The sequence below is a fragment of the Emydura macquarii genome, unplaced genomic scaffold (assembly GCF_026122565.2).
Source record: "Emydura macquarii macquarii isolate MOO-44397 ecotype Brisbane River unplaced genomic scaffold, CSIRO-AGI_Emac_v2 contig_369, whole genome shotgun sequence".
Classification (NCBI taxonomy): domain Eukaryota; kingdom Metazoa; phylum Chordata; order Testudines; family Chelidae; genus Emydura; species Emydura macquarii.
Window position 1 is genome coordinate 10,975,270 of NW_027130506.1, and position 20,463 is coordinate 10,995,732.

Below are 20,463 nucleotides of genomic sequence, written 5' to 3' on the forward strand. Positions count from 1 at the left end.
GCAGAGGGTCTTGTACCCACGGTTGTGAGGTTGCATGAAAGGACGTTGCAGCAAGTTAGCAGTGGGAGATGAACAGAGGATTGCAAAGAGGAGTATAGAGATAGGAATCTTTCAAGGCTGGAGCAGGCCATTGAGGGACTTTAAAACATTGTGTCAGCTTGTCTCCTGTGCAGAAAAAAAACCCAGATACACAGAGGGGACAGGAAACACCAGTCCTGTTGGGGTGTGGTTTGTCGTGGAGGGATGGGGATTGGAACAACTTTCTTTTTACACAGCTGCTGTTGAGGCTGAACCCATTTTTTCCATGAAACAGTTTTGCTTCTCTCTAATTTAAAAAGAACATTTGGTCTCTGGTACGGCTAAATGGGTCATGACTTCAGACTCATTGCTTGTCTCTTTCCTCAAGAGGGCAGTAAAGTAAACCTAATGTCTCACTTCTGGCTGAAGCTTATTCCAGTGGAGAGATTTTAATGTAAATGTGAATCTTCTTGTTTTGAGTTTTGGTCTTTAATTTAAGCAAAAATAAAAGTACTGCAAGGTAGGCCAAGTGCCCGGTGCAAATTTGTCAATGTGTCAAGGGTATTCTGGCAAGTGAAAGATAATGTGGCTGTTTCAGTAATTGGCTGGTGGGTCTGGGCAATCGAAAAAGGCAACTAGAATGAAGAAAGTGATGCTTTAAAATGATAGTTGCCGTTCCCATTGGGAGTTTTGCTTGGAAAGTGGCGTCAGGACTGGGTTTGAGTAGCTTCCACATCACCATATAAATCTAAGCAAGACTGTTTTTACCAGCTTTCTCCCTTTCTATCTGTCTCACAATCTTTAATGTATTTTTCCCCTAAACACCCTGGTAAGGTAAGGTAAGGCAGGGCTATTATCCCCATTGTGCGATGAGGAACTGAGGTGCAGAGAGGCTAAATGACTTGCTCAAGGTCACACAAAAGCAGAACAGGGACTTGAATCCTAGTCTTTCAAGTCGCAGTGCCCTAACCACTGGGTCTTCAGTCCTTTCTACCCTAAGAATGACACTCAAAACGTGAACATTCTCTACTGCCCCAATTAAAAAAACAAAATTACCTTCAACAAATCAACCTAGACCTAACCCCGAGCAGAGTTCTTACCCTGACTAGGGAGAGGAGCCAGGGGCACAAGGAGTCCTTGAGGGACTTCGCTATTGCTATTGATTTTCCATGGAAGGTGCTCAACTCCTACGGCGATGAGCAGCAGTATAAAATTCTGAGCTAAAAAGATAAGAGAGCTCGAGATCTGAGAAACCGCACTATTTCCTTTCTACTTGCTGCATCATTTTCTCCACAATAAAGATTCCGAGACACATCCTTCCACTGCTGTAAATTGTCATAGCTCTGTGGAGGTGCTGCCTCTCTGTGCTGTTTGGTTGTTGGTGTACAGAACACAACTCCTTTCCTGACACAGTCTATGGGCAGTAAATGTTGGATACAATTGGAGCTGCGCAGTCTGATGATAAAAGGGGGCTTAAAATTTATAACAATGTTATTTTTTTATTGTAAGCCAAGACCCACTTTCCTTGATGATTACCCACAAATCCATGTTTATCTCCTTTCCATTTTCTTTACACCTGCTCTCATCTCAGAACACACAGAACAGAAACACGAGCGTGGCCACAGTTCTAACCACACGTGAAAAGTCACATTTGTTTCCACCATTTTTGTGATGGCATGACAGTGATGATCTTAGCTGTGTTGTCATTATCCACTGTTGGACAAGGACAGACAATGGCAGAAGGGGGTTGGGGGGAAGGGAAAGGAACAGAGAAACTAAGGGGTGGATTTTCAAAGCTAGATGCATGCAGTCCTATATGCATTTTTATGTGGGCCTGATTTATAGTTTTTGCATTTTCTTTGGTCATGCTGTGGCCTCAGGACAGAAATACCAGGATATGACCACATGTCCAACCACACATTAAACATGGTATAATTTGGTGTGTAATATATTTGAATAATGAATTATTTAAAAAAAAAAAAATCGGGTGCAGAAATTTATTTACCCAGCAGCATGTTTCAAAGCCCTAGCTGTTCAGATGTCACGGTGACAGGCGCAGTATAAGAACTTGAATTGACTAGAAGACTCCTATTGCATTTAGTCACACTACTGTCGTAACAACAAAGGACGTGCCACACAAGAGCACACCGTTGGTTGATCAAGTGTGGTGTCCTATCTTCTGGGAGTGACCAATGCTTGATGTTTAAGAGGAACTTGAAAGCACCTACAATGCACAAAGTCAGTCGTGCCACGCTGTACATGGGGGGACAGGAGCAGAATTCTCTGGCTTGTGTTATGCAGGAAGCCAGACAAGATGATCAGAAAGGTCCCTTCTGGCCTTAATAATTAATGAATTTCTTCCTTACCCCAATAGCAATCTATCTGTCCTGGAGCATAACATTTGATGGCTCTTCTTTTTTCATGCCAACATTATTGTTAGTGGGGCAGATTCTCTCTTGAGATGTGGCAGCAGCACCAGTGTAAAGTGGCCCCAAAGATGATTTATCCAGCCCCGGGAGGATTGCTCCAGAGTATGCGTGATCGTCAGTGGTGTGAAGCTGATGTAGGGGCTCTTACATTTCTCCTCCCATCTTCCTTCTGGAAGTGTGGCCAAGATAGCCCTATGCCAGAGTGCTACGTGGCTGCATTTTTGGCCTCTTGGGAATGTTGCAAGCTGGAGTTAGTCAGAGCAGCCTCAAAGCTAATGTAATGTGGCGTGGAGGACCAGGCCTGTATACAGCTGCAGTAGGACCAGGGGAGTGCAAAAAGGAGCTTCAGAGTGCCTTTGCACAACATCCCAGACCAGTATCCCAGACTTTCAGTTCAGTATCTATCTACCCATCCACCAGCTAGTCTTAGATTTTGTATACAGCATGAGTCACCATGGTATCTAAGTGTGAGATACGTTATTTCTGCTTATAAAATTATCCATCACTGTTGAAAAGGCTCACTAGAGTATTGGATTCTGTTTACTTCTTTGGTAGTGAATTTCACAGCCCCTTGCTGGATTCCACCACACAACTCCATACAGCTGACAGCTGTGTGAGTAAATCATATTTACGGACATGAGCATGTATGTATAATGCCAATCTCGTATTAAAACCTGGGGCCACTGTTTCATTTGCCATAGTGCCTGAACGTAGAACGTTTTATCTTCAGTTTACTTGAAGAAACCCTGGTGTATGTCATTTAAGATCACATATATTGTGGGGGGGTTTTCAGTGCTGACTGTATTAAGTTTCCTTCTTAAATCATTCCTTTGCTGGAATCTGGCTATCGTCACTACTAGAATATTTTAAAAGAATCTAGAGCTCCTTTGATCTGCTGAAGTAAGAGTCAGTCTCACTTGTAATATGTTTAAAACATAAACTTTCCTTTTAATCCATTGACCTATGTTTTCATAATGTAACAGATTAGTGAGGTTTTTGTCTGCTGTTCCATGCTTAATTCAGTGAGGAAAGCAGATGTGGGGGGAAAAAACAACCTCTTTGTTTAGGCTTTCTTCCATCTTGTGTGGCTTTGTAGAAAGCTGCGAATGAATGGGTATTCGTAATTACATTAAGCACACTGACACATATTTTACAATCTTTGCTGCGCTTTCAAAGGTTGGAACAGGATCGAAAATTATCTGTCAACATTTCTACCACCCTCATCATTGTAGTACATTAGGTGCTAGTTACAAGACTAAAAATGACCTGATAATCTGTCCAAGAAATGACCTCATTGCTCTTTGCTTGTTTAATAGTTGGGTTCTGTTATCCAAGACGATGGTGCTTAAGTTCCTTTATTGAGGAAACACATGTATAAGGAGGAGGCTCTTGTAGCATATAGTGAACAAGGCAAATCTTGGATCCATCTTGATCTGTGAGCAGCCAGGACACATTGCTCCATAGCCTAAGGCCTTGTTAATAAAAGGAAACATTTAACGTTTGGATCACAGTGGAGTAGGGTTGACATAACTAGCCCCAGAAGAGCCATGAAGCCTTTGTGCTGTGATCCCTGCAGCGGGAGTTTAGAGACGAATATGATTTCTTCGTTATTGTCAAAGGGTCACCACAAACTCTCCACTTCATAACCAGCTGCTTTTCCGTTTAGGTTCCCAGATGCATTCCAGACATTTAGCTCCTTCAGAAGCATGTTCCCAGAGGTTTCTGGGTATTGTTACTGTGCCGACAGTCTGGGACGGGAATTAGCAGAGACTGGTAAGTGCCTTCCAAAATCTGTTGTCTTAGCAATGTGAGTCAGAAAACGGCAGATAAGGAACAAACACCAGGACCACAGCTTCATGTCAGTGAGAAAACTAAGGGCTAAGCTGGAGTCATCTGTGAGCAGGCACAGCAGCTGATTGTACCAGATACTTATCCATGGCAAGATCGCTTAAGGAAGGGGATCACTAGCTGAATTATCTCACTAAGGCCTTGTCTACACTAGCATTTTTGTCACTCAGCGATGTGAAAAAACACCCTGCTGAGCGACATAACTTTTGCTGGCAGAAGCACTTGTGTAGCCATGTTATGCCAATGAGAGAGAGCTCTTCCGTCGACATAATAAAACCAGCTCAACAAGCGGCAGTAGCGGTGACACAGCGTCTCATGCCAACATAGCGCTGTCCACACGAGCGCTTCTGCCAGCAAAACTTATGTCATTCAGGAGTGTGTTTTTTCACACCGCTGAGTGACAAAAGTTTTGCTGACATAAGTGCTAGCGTAGACAAGGTCTAAGAATGTGTCAACCACACCATCATCAGTTGCATTGGCCAGCCCAGGTTAGCTGTGCTCAAAAGTTATTTTCCGATCGCTGTTGAGTCCCTTCTGTTAGTAGAATTGGCTGTCTCAGTCCAGTTCCTTCTGGGCTGGTTGCATAGCAGAAATCTCCCATCACAACTGAGAGTCTTGTTAGCCATCTCAGCAGAGAAGTGTAGAACTGAATGGACTTGGAGACTGAACAACTCCCTTCCCTGTAGAGAACCCCCCTTCTCCCCTCCCCCTACCCAGCAGATTTAAGGCATATTCATAGCTGATAGCACATGGAACAGTTTGCAACGGGGGACAATTCTTCTAGAGATCTGGAGGCTAGGGGATGGTCAGGCTCTGATCTCCAGACAGTTCTGTGAGCATTCTGGTGAATTTTAAGCTAATTTTTCTTAAGAGTAAGAGAAAAAGGCAGAGGGGAAGAGCCTACAATTTACCAGATGGCAGATAAAATCCTCAGTACTCAGGAGGAGAAATTGTTTCAGACTGTCTGCAGACTCAGACAGATACCATTTATCTGTTCACATCCAATTAATATGATGAAGATTATTTTCACACCTATAATGGTCACAGCCTTTTTTTAAATGAAAGGTTGGCTTATGGAATAACACAAGGAGGTACAAAATCTGAAAGGTTAAGGCACATAATGAGTTACACCTATCAAGGGACATAAAAGAGGTTCTAAAAATACATTAGCACCAGAGAAAGACAAAGAAAAGCATAGGTTCTCTGCTTAATGGGGAAAGAGTGTTAATAACTGATGACAACAAGAAGGCCTCAATGTTCAATATTTAGTTTGCTTCAGTCTTCACTAAAAAGATTAATTATTCCCAGATACTTAACACAATCAATATTGACAACAAGGGGGAAGGAACACAAGCTAAAATAGGAAAAGAACAGGTTAAAGTGTATTTAGATAAGTTAGATGTATTCAGCAGGGTCTGATGAAATTCACCCTAGCGTACTTAAGGAACTATCTGAAGTAATCTCAGAACTGTTAGCAATTATATTGAAAATTTACAGAGTATGGGAGAGGTAACAGAGGACTGGAGAAGGGCAAACATAGTACCTATATTTAAAAAGGGGGAAAAAGAGGACCCAGGGACTTATAGACCAATGAGTGTAAATTTGATATCTGGAAAGATACTGGAATAAATTATGAAACAATCAGTTTGTATGCAGCTAGAGGATAATAAAGGTGATAAGTAACAGCCAACAAGGATTTGTTAAGAACAAATCATGCCAAACCAACCTAATTTCCTTCTTTGACAGGGTTACTAGCCTAGTGGATAGAAGGGAAGCTATAGACAATAGATCTTTTAGTAAGGCTTTTGACATAGTCCCATGTGATGTTCTCATAAACAAACTATGGAAATGGGGTCTAGATGAAATTATTATTGGATGGGTGTATAGCTGATATAAAGACTATGCTTAGAGAGTAGTTTTCAATTGGTTCTCTGTCAAACTTGGGGGACATATCTAGTGGAATTCTATAGAAGTCTGTCCTGGGTCCAGTACTATTCAGTATTCATTAATGGCTTGGATAATGGAGTGGAGAATATGCTTATAACATTTGTAGAGGACACCAAGCTGGGAGGAGTTGCAAGCACTTTGAAGGAGTGAATTAAAATACAAAACGACCTTGACAAAATGGAGAATTACTCTGAACTCAACCACATCAAATTTAATAAAGACAAGTGTAAGGTACTACACATAGGAAGAAAAACTCAAAAGTACAACTACAAAATGGGGACTAATTGGCCAGACAATAATACTGTTGACAAGGATCTAGGGATTATAGTGGATCACAAACTTCATGAGTCAACAGAGTGATGCAGTTGCAAAACACTAATAAAATTCTGGGGTGTATTTACAGGAGTATTGTATTAAGATCCAGGAGGTAATTGTCCTGCTCTGCTCAGCACTGGTGAGGTCTCAGCTGGAGTAGAGTCCAATTCTGGAGAAAATGGAGACAGTTCAGAGGAGAGCAAGAAAAATGATGAAAGGTTTAGAAAACCAGATCTATGAGGAAAGGTTAAAAAACTGGGCTGTTTAATTTTGAGAAAAGAAGACTGTGGAGGGACCTGATAATAGTCTTCAGATACTTTAAGGGCTGTTATAAAGAGGACGGTGACCACTTGTTCTCTATTTCCATTGCAAGTAGGACAAGAAGTAATCAGCCTAATCTACAGCAAAGGAGATTTTAGGTAAAAATACTAGATATTAGAAAAAACTTTCAAACTCTAAGTGTAGTTAAACATTGGAATAGGCTTCCAAAGGCAGTTGTGGAATCCCCATCAATGAAGGCTTTTAGAATAGGTTAGATGAACACTTGTCAAGGATGATCTACATTTACTTGGTCCTGCCTCAGTGTGGGATATAGATGACCTTTTGAGGTCCCTTCCAGTCCTACACTTCTGTGATTCTAAGATTGTATGTCCAGTCACCCATGCACAGTTACAGATTGCTTAGCTACCACAAAATAGCCCAAACCAGCCCTAGTCTTAGGGGTATTGCATGCAGCCCTTATTCATTTAGATAGACACTAATAGTCTCTCTTAGTTCCATCGAGCTACTTGTGTGAGCAAATGCCCATCAACGTCTGTAAGGATCTCTCAATCTAGCCTCACATTTCGACCGATAGAGGAGTCGATGTTTACTTGGTAGGAGGCACCCATTTCTGTCACCTCTCAGGTGTGGATGAATGGCAGATGGAGTCTCTCCTTTTCAAATGGCCCCCTGTGCTGATAGGATTTCTTCTTTCACAGGCTTGGAATTGCTGCTTGAGGAAGTTTATGATACAGTTTTCACAGCAGTGGAACCTGCCCACACGTTTACTGAGACCAGCATATATCGGATTCTGCAGAGACGGTTTCTGGGAGTGCAGCTAGCGACCTCTGGCAGGTTTCGATGTAAGTAGCACCAGACTGGAGTCCCATGGGTGACAGCAATTCTGGAATGCACGTGTGGTCGCCACCCTCTTGGCTGACACGCTGGGGATTGAACCAGGAATCTGCAGAGATAAAAGCATGAACTGCTACAGTTTGAACTGAAGAGCCAAGCCTCTTTAGCTGGGGCTGTAACAGACTTGTATCCTCTACTGATCAGGCACAGATCGGGACCGTAACACACACTTGCCATGACTATGTAATGCCTGAATACTGAAACAGGTATCAAGGCAAGTATTCCTTCAGCTACACAGAAATCATATGCCTTTCACGTTTTCGGTGTTAGCTGATCACCTCTTGGTGTCAGGAAGGAACTTTTCCCCCTCTGACGTGTATAGTATTGTGAAATAGACCCTGACTGCATATATTCAGACATTACAGTCCGGCAACGGAGAACAAAGCATGGACTCTCACTACCTCTATCACCGTAACAGCCACTAGAGGGAGGCATGATCACATGTGCTAAGACACACTATTACAAATGGGGGTAGATGCATGATGGGAGTTTTGCATCATCCTCTAAAGCTGCTACAGGTATTGGCCTTACACTTTGGCAGATGTAAAATGAGTTGGTGGCCTCAGATTAATTCCTAGTGTGCTGATGTCCATGGCACAGCCAGCATTCTTATTAATATTCTCGGTGGAGAGGCCAGAGATTGTCCTGTCCAGGAAATGCAAGTACCTTCATATCAGACCCAGGGTGAGAAAGTATAAAGGGGGTGACTCACATTGCCAACGCTGTACCCATTGCATGGATGAAGAGAGATTTTATACTGTCTGTCTGCTTGGTGCCATTCGTTACTACTAAACCCATTTTAAAAGCAGATGCTTGTGTAGCCCTGCACCATTGTCCGCTGAATAAGAAATGACTGCATTTACAGTTATGCAGGAGCTATCAAAATGGCTGAAAAGTGTGGTGAAGTTTTAGTCTCTGTCATTTACTATGAAGAATGAATTCTAACAATAAATGAAAAGCTGAGGCTGGGCATTGGGGCCTTCCCTGAAAAATCGTCAAGGAATCGTTCAGTCTTGACAGAATCAGGACTGAATGAAGATTTGCTTAACACTCTTCCTCCTTTAACCGATAGCATTTCTCTTCCAGGCCCCTCTAAATGTGAGATTGAGAGGTTTGCAGCCATTCGCTTCAGACATGTTTATAGTCCGTCTTGTGAGGATAATGGGGACTATACCCCAGTGCAGTGCGAGCAGGAAGGGTTGTGCTGGTGCGTGGACCCTAAAGGGCAGGAGATCCAGGGAACGAGGAGGCGAGGGCAGCTACCGACTTGTGGTATGTATTGGAGTGGTCTAGTAAACAATCAATTCCTGGTGCTAATTTTCACATAAGAGGCACAAACACACATTGTGTATCCTTCCCAATCCTGGAAGATTTGTGTAGATTTTGGGATAAAATACCAGAGTTGTTATCAAAATCTCCTGCAGACTTCTATTGTCTCTCCACCCCCTTTTCTTCTGTCACTGCCCACAGCCTCACAATACACAGTCCTGTGAGAGAACAGGAGCTTCCCCAAACAGACTTCACTGCCTACTCACCCCACTCAGTGATGACCCCCTATTTAGGACCTCAAGTCAGCTTCCTTCTCTCTTTGCCTTTATCTTGCAATGGGAGTGTTCCCTCAGTAAAGGTGCAACACCAGTTCTCTTGTCAGTATTGTCAAGCCCAAGCATTCAGAAATCATGAATCTGGCACTGAAAAATCATTAGATTTTAAAATAATAAATGTTGGGTTCCTTTTATTTATCCTCCTTATTTTAGTGCCTTTCGGGTTCACATTTTCAAGGGTTTCTCCCTAATTATGAGAACTAGAAAGTTACATTTGTTTTAAAATAGAAGCTGAGATTCACCTGACTCCAAGAGCTGGGACTTTAAGAAAAATACTCAATATCACAAGTCTTGTGACAAAATTGTGAGCGTTGGTGATGTTGCACTTGTGGTTTATTTCTCTTTTTCTGCTGTGATGCTGCTGGTGTGGGGATGCATTGCTTCTGAGGTCTCTCTCCAGCCATCTTGTTCCCCATCTCTGTCCCTCTGTTACTTGGCCATGAAGGTTGCCAAATCCCATAAAAACAAATGAAGAAAAGGTGTGTGAAACAAGGGAGATTTCATTAAGAAAAAATGCATCCAGTTGGAGCCCAGAATGGAAGATGACAGCAGAAAATGTCAAAGGGGTCAGATGGGGGCAGGAAAGGATTTGTTTAAAACTCTTCGGTATGGAGATAAATGCCTAAATATTCAGGTTTGTGCAGGAGGGTTGAGGATACAAGACTTAACACAGGCAGCCTTCGGCAAAGTTAATTTTTCTGTCTACTAGACATAGTCATGCCGTGTAGACAAAGAAAAAAAAATCGATTCTGGGTCTCACTAATGATCCTGGGTCACTATAGGCTTTAGGCAAAGATGAGCTTACTATAAAATGAAAATGTGTGCCTGCCTTCAAGGCTGGTGAGAAAGGATGTTGCAAGAGAGGCGTCTGAGAGGCCTCTCCATATGTCAGGGCTGGTTGTTTTCTCTCTGACTGTGCACCTCCGAGACCTTCTGATGGTTTTTGTGACATAATTTGAGGCTGCTTGAAACTCAGCTGTGCAGCTTAGATTGGCAGACTTAGGAAATCTAAGCAGAGAAATTGCAGGTTCTGTCGCCTAACCACCGAATAGGAATTTTCACAAGGATCTATTCTTAGGGAGCCCGTTCTAGCACCTACATGCAATGCAATTATCTCATTTTTTAAATCTACCACTTTCTGATTGTACAGTAGCATTTTGTCATGCAAACTGTCGTCTTTTTACACGCTGGTGTGATTTGGTTCAATGAGAGGAGGAGAGAACATTTAAGAAACATGTATTTGTTTTATTGACATTTTTGGGGTTGTGAATTTCTGTGGGTGAAAGGTACCGGCCTATTTGATGCCTCTAGGGATCTCACCCAAAAGAAAAACACACAGCCACCCCTCCACTAAAACTAAGGAAGGGGGGGCTACAACAAGACAAGGATCAACTAATTATGGGAGAGAATCCAAAACCAGGAACAGGAGGGCAGGCTAGAGGCTGCGAATGAGAGAACCAGAAGGGGACACCAAGCACAGAGCCTCCATCAAAGGGCTGGCTTACTGGAATGTCCTAGGAAGCGGTGGGCAGATCCCACCAGAACTAAAGGCTAACTCCCTCAGGTGAGGGGAGGTTCAAATGACCTGTGGCATAGGGGACATTGACCAGTGAATCTCAGACAAGTTACTGGATTGATAGCCTAACGGACTGAAATGTTTATCCATAAAGCAGGTACAGCATGGGCAGGATCAATGCAAGCTACCCCAGCCCACCCATGTGCCTCAAACCTGCCCTGGAGACTAGAGATGAAAGGGTAGATTAGTCTCTGTGTGGTGTCAGCAGAGGCTGCCATGACTGTTAACAATGATGCCTCTGGGTGCTGGGAGTCTGTGAGCCGGTGGATTCTCACCAGCCCCAGGGAGTTCAGTAGACAATCACGAATGTGAGTTGGCCTTCCAGCTAAGCCCCAAATCCTAGAGCTCCAAATGTCACCAAGCCATTGCCTGAAAGGGACTGGGGAGAAATGACACCAGAGGGTATGTAGGAATAATTATAAAAGGGATGTGTCAGTATTTATTTTATCATCATCTGCACCCCATTAGTTCACTTACCTCTCAGACAAGTCCACAGTTTCCTAGAGATGTTGGCCCCAGCCAATGCCCAAGTCTCCCCAAACTCATTACCTTTTCCCCAGGGTGATTGCCTTTTTTCCTGCTCCTTTCTGGACTTGTTTTTCCATTACCCCTCCTTCACCTATCTGACTTTTTTAATGCTGCCTCTCCTCCTCTTTCTCTCCCCAAGGATGAGTTAGGTCCAGTTTATATAGATCACCTGTATACTCCTCCCATTTCCAGGAGCCTCTGAGAAGCTTGGTTGTTGTTCTCCCCCATCCCATGGGACAATCTCTTTGTTTGCCTTTGTCTAGGTGAAGAACGAGCGTGTGCCTCAGAGAAACAGCAGGCTCTGTCGAGGCTGTTTTATGGACCCGCTGGGCACTTCAGTCAGCACAGTTTGTTCGACACCCCAGATATGAAGTCAGAGAAAATAGCCAAGTTTTCGAGCTCTTGCCCTCCTTCCTTCAAGGAGTTGTTTGTGGACTCTGGATTGCTGTCTCCTATCATAGAAAGGCAGGGGGCCAGCCAGTTGTTCGCACTAGAATCCATCCTCAGTGACGCTATCAGAGGGATGTTTCCCTCGAGACAGTTAGCTCGAGTCGCCCTTCAGTTCACCACCAACCCAAAGCGCTTCCAAGAAAACCTGTTTGGAGGAAAGTTCTTGAAGAACTTGATCCAGTTTAACTTTACTGGAGCTCTCGGCACAAGGGGGAAATTCAACATTGGCCAGTTTTTCCAGCAGGGAGGCGTGATGGGAATGGACAACAGAGGAAGCGTCGCAAAACTAGCGGAGGGGTTGTCACTGGAAACATCAAAGGAGAGCTCCATTTTAAGTCAACCTCTTGTGGACAGCTTTGGCCACGCGGTTAGTTTACAGGACAATCAGAATAGGGTGGAATTTCTTGCTTCTGTCTTGGAACTTCCAGTGTTCTTTGCCTTTTTGCAACATGTCATTTCTGTCCCCGAAAACATTGCCGAAGATTTAGGTGAGGTGGTGAAAATAGCTTTGAAGTCCAAAGACTGCACTGAGCAGCCCGTGGATTTGTTTGTTCCGACGTGCACCGAGGATGGGCGCTATGAGGAAATTCAGTGCTATGCAGCTGAGTGCTGGTGTGTGGACTCGCGAGGCAAGGAAGTCCCAGGCTCAAGAGTGCAAGGCAGACAGCCAAGGTGTCCCACTGCATGTGAGAAGCAAAGGGGAAGTCTGCAAAACTTGAAACGAAGCCAACCTGCAGGGTCTGATCTGTTTATTCCCTCCTGTACCCATGAAGGAGACTTCCTGCCAGTCCAGTGCCACGGAACTAATTGCATCTGTGTTGATTTAGAGGGCAGAGCTATTCCAGGAACAGCAAGAGAAGCTGGAGAGCCCATGCATTGTAAGTCTGGGGATTGGCGCTTGGTTGTTTTTTTTTTTTGTAGGGATTGTGCTGCTCATGCTGCTTCTCCTCTTGTTAGATACTGGAAATGTGTGGGGTGGTATGTGAGAGTACCACTGCCCTCTGCTGGGAAGAAAATCAGACCTGGTCCAGCATGTGATCTGTAGCCCTCCGGCCGTTGAGGAGGGGGTCACAGAGAATACAGCCCCGAATACCCCTAGAAAGAGTCCTCCTTAGCTCAAGTGGGTGTAGGGCCTGCACATTCAGAGCAGAAGCATGTGAGCTCCATCCTTGTTAATGAGCATATCCATGAGTTGTGTCCCTGCTGATGTCCTTGTGTCTAGTGTGTATGGTATAGCTAGTGACCATGAATCCCAATGAGTCCATGCAATTGATATATCATGCTCCCCGCACTGTCTCTAGAATGGCCTGTCTTTCTGTAGCGTGGAAAGCTGCTTTTCTTGTGGGACAAAATAATCCATGCAGCTGTCACTGACCCTCCTTGGGCTGAACCTAGGACCTTCTGAGCTAAAACCATGAGCTTCTATTACTTGAGTAACAGGGCTCTGTCCCTCAGCTCCTAACTGTAGGAGACACATTAACTTCTCGTGTGCACGAGCCACTAAAGGGGGACAAACGCCAAAACACCTCATGTGAGTTCCACAGTCAGTTCAGAAAACTGAGTGCCAAACATTAATAATACTAATAATGACTGTCTCTTATATAGCGTTTTTCATCATAAATGAAGCTGATTAGATGTTCTAGTAACTAAGTATGACACTGGGTGTAGGCCTGTAAAATGTAATAACAGCCCCCTCTGCTCTTCTATTCATATGATACAATGGCAGAGTGAAGAGCCTTGGCTAAAAAAAGAGGTCTTATATTGAGTCCTGAAGCTCAGTGGGCTCGAACAATGGCACACAGGCAGAGGAAGCTGGTGGCAGAGGCCCAGGCCCCCACTGACAACAGCCTTGGAGAGTTCAGCCCCAGAAAACAATAGTAAAGTGTAATGCTGACAGACCCTGGTCATCAGCGGGCAGGATCAAACCTGGGACCTCTGAAACTTAGGCCTGGTCTACCCTAGAGAGTTTTGTTGACAAAAGTCAGCTTTTGTTGACAAAACAGTGCTGCTGCACACACTACAGTCAACCCCCTGCTGATAAAACCGCCCTGTTTTTTGGACAAAATAAAAACCACCTCAGCGAGAGATGTAGGGCTTTTGTTGGCAGAGCGAGGGTGACGCAGTGTGGGTGTACACACAACCTCCCTTTATAGCCCTGGAGGGGCTGTCATTCTTGTCAATTTCATAGCTCCACTAGAGTGATGAAACTGACTAGAAAGCTGGGGCCTGCTCCCAGCTGGGAGTGGGGTGAGAAATCCCAGCTGCTGCAAGTCTGGGATGGTTGGTTCCCAGCTCCCAGCTGTGAGTCGGGACTGGGCAAGCTGTGGGTGGCTGGAGCCCACGTCTGGTCTCCTAGCCAGGACCTGGGCAGGATGCGGCGGTGGGTGGCTGCCACCTGCTGCGAGCCAGGACGTGGGTGGCTGGAGCCCAGGTCCCAGCTGTGAGCCAGGACCCGAGGCAGCTTCCACCCAGCTCCCAGCTGTGACAGCTGGCTCAGAGCCAGGATGTGAGCGGGACACAGCAGCGGGCGACTGCCTCTCCACTGTGAACCAGGACCGGGCGGGATGTGGCGGCTGCAGCCACACTCCCCATTGAGACTGGGGAGTGGTAGGACAGTCCACAGGGAGCCCGGGAGCCTGTGTGCTCCTGGCAGGGAGAGATTGATCTCTCAGTTCCACCCACACTGCCCCTTGGGTTGGTGGAAGTGCTCCTGGTGAGGATGCAATCCACTGATCCAAGGAGAGCAGTGTGGACATCAGCCACCAACAAATTTTTCTAGTGCAGACGAGGCCTTAGTGTATGAGCGTCTACTGCACGAGCTAAAAGCCACATGGATTTGGTTGTCTTTTTATAATGGACCAAATAATAATAATTGTCCCAAAATAGTTATACTAATAAATAGTAACAATAAGCAATTTCTCTAAATGTGTTAGCAAAGTAACCATGTTCGGGTCAGCATGCAACACATACCTACAGTGCATTCCTGAGATGATTGAATGTATATGTTCCTTTTCCTAGGTCCAAGTGCTTGCCAAAGAACTGCTGCTCAGGTTTTTCTAAAGACGGTGCAGCTACTGTTGTCAGACCCAAGTGCACTGTCTCAGCTGTCCAGTGTTTACATCCCACAGTGCAGCACTAATGGGAACTGGAGACAGGTGCAGTGTAATGGCCCCCCGGAGCAAGCCTTTGAATGGTACCAAAGGTGGATCACCCAGAATAACGAAGGCAAAACTATGCCTGTTCTTGACCTGTGGAACGTGCTACTGGAATATAAAGAGTCATCTTCCCAAGGCTTTGCAGCCTTTATTAAAGGCTTGTATGCGGCTGGCCACCAGAATATCTTCCCAGCATTGGCCAAGTATTCTTCTTTGGATGCTCTTCCCCCTGAAGTGCTGGAGGGCAATGTGACAGCTGTGTCCGAGAACATTTTATTGAATCCATATACATTTTGGCAGCTTCTGCATGGTCAGCTCACCCATTACCCAGGGCCCTACACTGATTTCAATGCCCTTTTAGGCCACTTTGAACTGCGCAATTGTTGGTGTGTTGACAGCAAGGGAGAAGAACTGCAAGGAACGAAGGCCAGGGTGAACAAGATCCCAGCATGTAAGTAACTTGACAGAGTTTCTCATTCTTTATTTGCTCCAGTAAGAAAAATTCTTTTAGAAAACTACAAAATACAGAGTTATTGACTCAGGGAAGGACCCATTGATACCACAATCTCTGCTAGCAACCAGCTGTCTTTTGGAAAAGAATAGATTCATCCAACTTAAGTAGCATGGAATGTGATATATTGAAAACTGGTAAAATGACAAGTTATCACTTTAAGTTTTAAGGGGTTTCCTGGTCCTATTTGCAGGCTAGGGAACTCTGTGGGTGAGCATGAAATCTGGGTTTTCTGCAGTCAGTCTGCAAAAGAGCCAGTTGGGTCCAAGATGAATTGAGTTGTGCCTTTCCACCTTAGGTAGCAGCCTGCTATCTCTCTTTCTTTGCATTGGTTGTTGTGTGTTAGATTTCTGGATTCTAAGAAATTAAGTAGTATTAAATTGCAGCCTTTCCGGAAGAGTATTTATGTTTTGTTTCTAACTCCCTGTGTATGCCATGAACATAACATGGAGAAATAAAATATGGAAAATCCTTTCTGAGGAGCAAATGACAGACAGCCTTATATCAGGGGCCAGTAAATTTTGTACTGTATGGTTACCATTTTTGGAATTTGAACACAATAAAAACAGATCATGAGGAAGGGGTGAGCAAGTGCAAATGGGTCTTATGGAGGTGGTAAATACAGGATACAAAAGTGATTTGTTAATATTTGTGTGAAAAAGTTGAGTTTTATGTTAATGATAATAAAATAAAAGTACTATAAAGTAACATAAGAGGAATTTTCTTTGCCATTCTTATTACTTAATGTTTTCTTGCCATAAACTCTGATTCAGAAAAGCAATCCTTTTTAGGAAAGCACTTACACATGTGCTTAAATCCTATTGAGGTCAGTGGGGCTTAAGCATGTGATTAAAGTCAAGTACATGTTTAAATGCTTTCCTGATTTAAGGCAGTAGTTAGCACAGTATAGTCAGATGCTACAATGAGGACCACATAAGTACCTGGATAGATGGGTTGGATTTTCAAAAGCAGTGGCCTAACCCTGCTCCCATCAACTCGGTGGCAAAACTCTCATGAAAGTCAGTGGGAGAAGAGAGAGGCCAGCGCTGAATGCTTTTGAAAATCCCACCTGTATATCATGTTGCCATCAAAAGAAGTGGGGTTGTGCACTGCACCACTTGGGTAGATGAACTGTGATATGGCCCTGGGCACTAGAATCACCAGCTTAGTTCTTCAAGTGGGTGGAAAAAGGACAAGGGGTGGAAAATTTCCAATGGGGGAAAGAGTACTGGAAAACTCAACTATGGACTCAGGGGTGCAGAGAGAGAGTATCAGAAAACCTTGCACAGAGCCTGTTCCCTGGCTACAAGAAAAGTGTCAAGGACACAGAATAGAAAATGGAAAAGATAGGCCATATCCCAGTGGACTCTTGTCTTGTATGTTGCATCCTTTCTCCCAACCTCTGTCTTAGCAGACTGTCAGGCTCAGTCTCTGCCTCAAAGAGCTTTCTGTCTGTTTACATGGAGACTAAGTACATTCTGGGTCATGCTGTAATGCAAATGAATAATAATAATAATAAACTCTAACTGATCACTTATTTCTGTATGTGTGTATGCAGAAGGTTTTTATTTTAAGTAATGCAAACCAAAGTAAATATAGAAAGAAACAAGAAATGTTAACGTAAAAGACTGTCTAATATGAATGTGTTAATCTTTACTGGAGTAAGATAAAGGTTACTAAAACAACCCTCTGCTGTACATACAGGCCCTGGCGCATGTGAAAGTGTAAAGAAGGAAGCGATGCATTTCATTGATGAAGCAGAACAACTCATCCTAATTTCAAATGGTTCCCATGTTCCTTTGGGACAGAGCTTTTTAATGGCAAAAGGACTTCAACTAACAGACAATGACCTTCTTCATTTTGCGGAAACCTTTCAATCAGGGATTGCATTCTCTGAAAAGCTATTGGCAGGAAATGACTATGCAGTCCGACTGGCAGCGCAGTCAAGTAGGTTGGGAGGAGAAGAAATTGAACTTTGGGGAACAGGGCCTCTACTTAAAGGGGAGTAATGCACAAACTAGCCCAAAACATCACCTGCATGTACCAGAACTCTATAGACCAAAGTCAGCCTTGCTAAGAATGGATGTAAATCCAACAGAGTTAATGAAGTTTCATTTGCTTACATCAGGGCTGAGTTTGACCCTTTTTTTTATGTAGCACAGTGGGTGACATTAGAATCTGGACATTTCCCATTTATTAAATTTCCCAGTGTATTTATAGTATTTTCCCTTCTAAGTACCGGGAATAGAATAGGTTGTTGTACAAGTGCCTTTTTAAATAGCATTCATTAGAGGAATGGGTATGAGAAATTTGACCACATCCACATCCACATCCTTGTTTGTTTGTTTGTTTGTTTTTATAGCCTTGCATTTCTACTGGCGGAATCACTTTACTTTAAGAGGTTCTGCTGGACAACCTACACTCTTGGGATTTCATCCTTACATTCCCCAGTGTGATGCCCTGGGGAACTGGGAACCAGTCCAATGCTACGAGAGCACTGGTGAGGGATCACTTGCAAAATACTTACTGCTTCTTTTGAGTTGAGATGAGTATAAAGGCAGGTCAGACTGACATATACTATAACAAAATTAGAAGAAATAACATCCCAAGTTATTTCTTAACCAAAAATATATTGGCCATGTATGTTAAATATATATCTGTAGTGCCCGAGAAAGACTATTGATACACCATGAAGATACTTGACCAAATTCTGCCCCTCTGGCTCTCTTTTGTGAGTAATCCCTAGGCAGCATAAAGCTGACATACCTGGCTTTGTCATCCACACTCTTTCATTCCTGGGGGCCAGACATGGGAAGACAATGAAGTAGTCCCCTGAGGTCTGTTTTACCTGAAGTAATTTAGAAGAGTCTTTCTGCTAATCTAAATTATAGCAGGGAATGGCTCAGCCGCTGCTCAGGTCTAGTTGGACTGAGAGTCCCCTTTCTCCCTTACACTGGGCCCTTTGCTGACTGCAGCTTGGCCAGACTTGGTGTTACATGTTGGTACAGCAACAATAAAAATAATATTCTGAACTTGTTAGACTGTTGTCTTTAAAATTAATTTTTTAGAGGTTTTTAAGGCCTGGTTTGACAAAGCCCTGGCTGGGATGATTTAGCCCCAACTAAATCATCCCAGCCAGGGCTTTGTCAAGCCAGGCCTTAAAAACCTCTAAGGATGGAGATTCCACCACCTCCCTAGGTAACCCATTCCAGTGCTTCACCACGCTCCTAGTGAAAAAGTTTTTCCTGATATCCAACCTAGACCTCCCCAATTGCAACTTGAGACCATTGCTCCTTGTTGTGTTATCTGCCACCATCTGCCTAGCTCCATCCTCCCTGGATCCCCCTTCAGGTAGTTGAAGGCCACTATCAAATCCCCCCCTCACTTTTCTCTTCTGCAGACTAAACAAGTCTAGTTCCCTCAGTCTCACCTCATAAGTCATGTGCTCCAGCCATCTAATAATTTTCGTTGCAATCTGCTGAACTCTCTCCAATTTGTCCACATCCTTTCTGTAGCGGGGGCCCCAAAACTGGACACAATACTCCAAATGAGGCCTCATCAATGCCTAATAGAGGGGAGTAATCACTGCCTTCGATCTGCTTGGAATGCTTTTATTAATGCAGCCCGATATGCCGTTAGCCTTCGTGGCAACAAGGGCACACTGTTGATTCATATCCAGCTTCTGGTCCACTGTAACCCCCAGGTTCTTTTCTGCAGAACTGCTGTTTAGCCAGTCGGTCCCCAGTCTGTAGCAGTGCAATCCCATACGGATTATGTTCAGTATTCCAACCCGCAGCAACAAAATCCTCCTGTGGTTCAGATCAGCATGTGAGAACAACAACAAAGGAAAGAGACACAGATTTCTCTAACATGGGGCTGTTATTATTTCTGGCCTAGGTCACTGCTGGTGTGTGGATGAAAGGGGACACTACATTACAGATTCTCTGAGCATACGTTCAGCTCAGCTTCCAAATTGTAAGTTTACCTTTTTTTCCCTACAACTCTGTCTTTACCTATTGTTAAATAGCACACGTATCTATTTTATTTTTTATTGAGATTTTTAGTAAATAGCATGTAACATAACACAAGGGTTTTTTAACCTTCACAAAAGAAAGAAAAGGGAAGTCAAAAGTGTTGTTATATTTTTTGCTTTGTAGCTAGATGAAGTCTGTATGTCTGTCTCAAGTGCTTGGCAGGCTATTTAGGACATAAGAACAGCCATATTGAGTCAGAGCATGGTTCATGGCAATGAGTTCCACGGGTTAGCTGTGCATTGTGGGAAGAAGTACTTCCTCTCGTTTGTATTAAACCTGCTGCCTATTAATGTCATTCGCTGACCTCTGGTTTTTGTATTGTGTGAAAGGATAAATAACACTTCTCTATCCACTGGTTTTCCACACCATTAATGATTTTATAGACCTCCATCATATCCTCTCTTAGTCGTCTCTTTTCTAAGCTGAACAGCCCTAATCTTTTTAATGTATCTTCATATGAAGCTCTTCTATGCCCTTGATTATCTTTGTTGCCCTTCTCTGATCCTTTTTCAGTTCCATTATTTCCTTTTTGAGGTGGGGTGACCAGAACTGGGCACAGTGTTCAAAGTGTGGGCACATCAGCGATTTATATAGTGACATTATATTTTCTGTTTTATTTTCTATCCCTTTCCTAATGGTTCCTAGCATACTGTTGGCCTTTTTCACCACTGCTGTGCATTGAGTGGATGTTTTCAGAGAACTATCCTCGATGACTCCAAGATCTTTTTTGTGGGTGATAACAGCTAATTTATAACCCATCCATGTACTTGTACAATTGGGATTATTTTTTCCAATGTGCATTACTTTGCACTTATCAGTGTTGAATTTCATCTGACATTTTGTTGCCCAGTCAGCCAGTCTTGTGAGTTCTC

At 43.7% G+C, this 20,463-nt stretch overlaps 1 protein-coding gene across 1 annotated transcript in view; it reads left to right on the forward strand.

Annotated features, from left to right (window-relative positions):
• TG (thyroglobulin) overlaps positions 1-20,463 on the forward strand; it is a 200,145-nt gene that overhangs the window by 6,612 nt on the left and 173,070 nt on the right. Inside the window, exons 6-13 of the mRNA XM_067531578.1 lie at positions 4,114-4,220; positions 7,538-7,681; positions 8,820-9,005; positions 11,705-12,769; positions 14,910-15,497; positions 17,262-17,504; positions 17,920-18,057; positions 19,455-19,532. Of these exons, the coding sequence (XP_067387679.1) occupies positions 4,114-4,220; positions 7,538-7,681; positions 8,820-9,005; positions 11,705-12,769; positions 14,910-15,497; positions 17,262-17,504; positions 17,920-18,057; positions 19,455-19,532 (2,549 nt within the window). The remainder of the gene's footprint in view (positions 1-4,113; positions 4,221-7,537; positions 7,682-8,819; positions 9,006-11,704; positions 12,770-14,909; positions 15,498-17,261; positions 17,505-17,919; positions 18,058-19,454; positions 19,533-20,463) is intronic.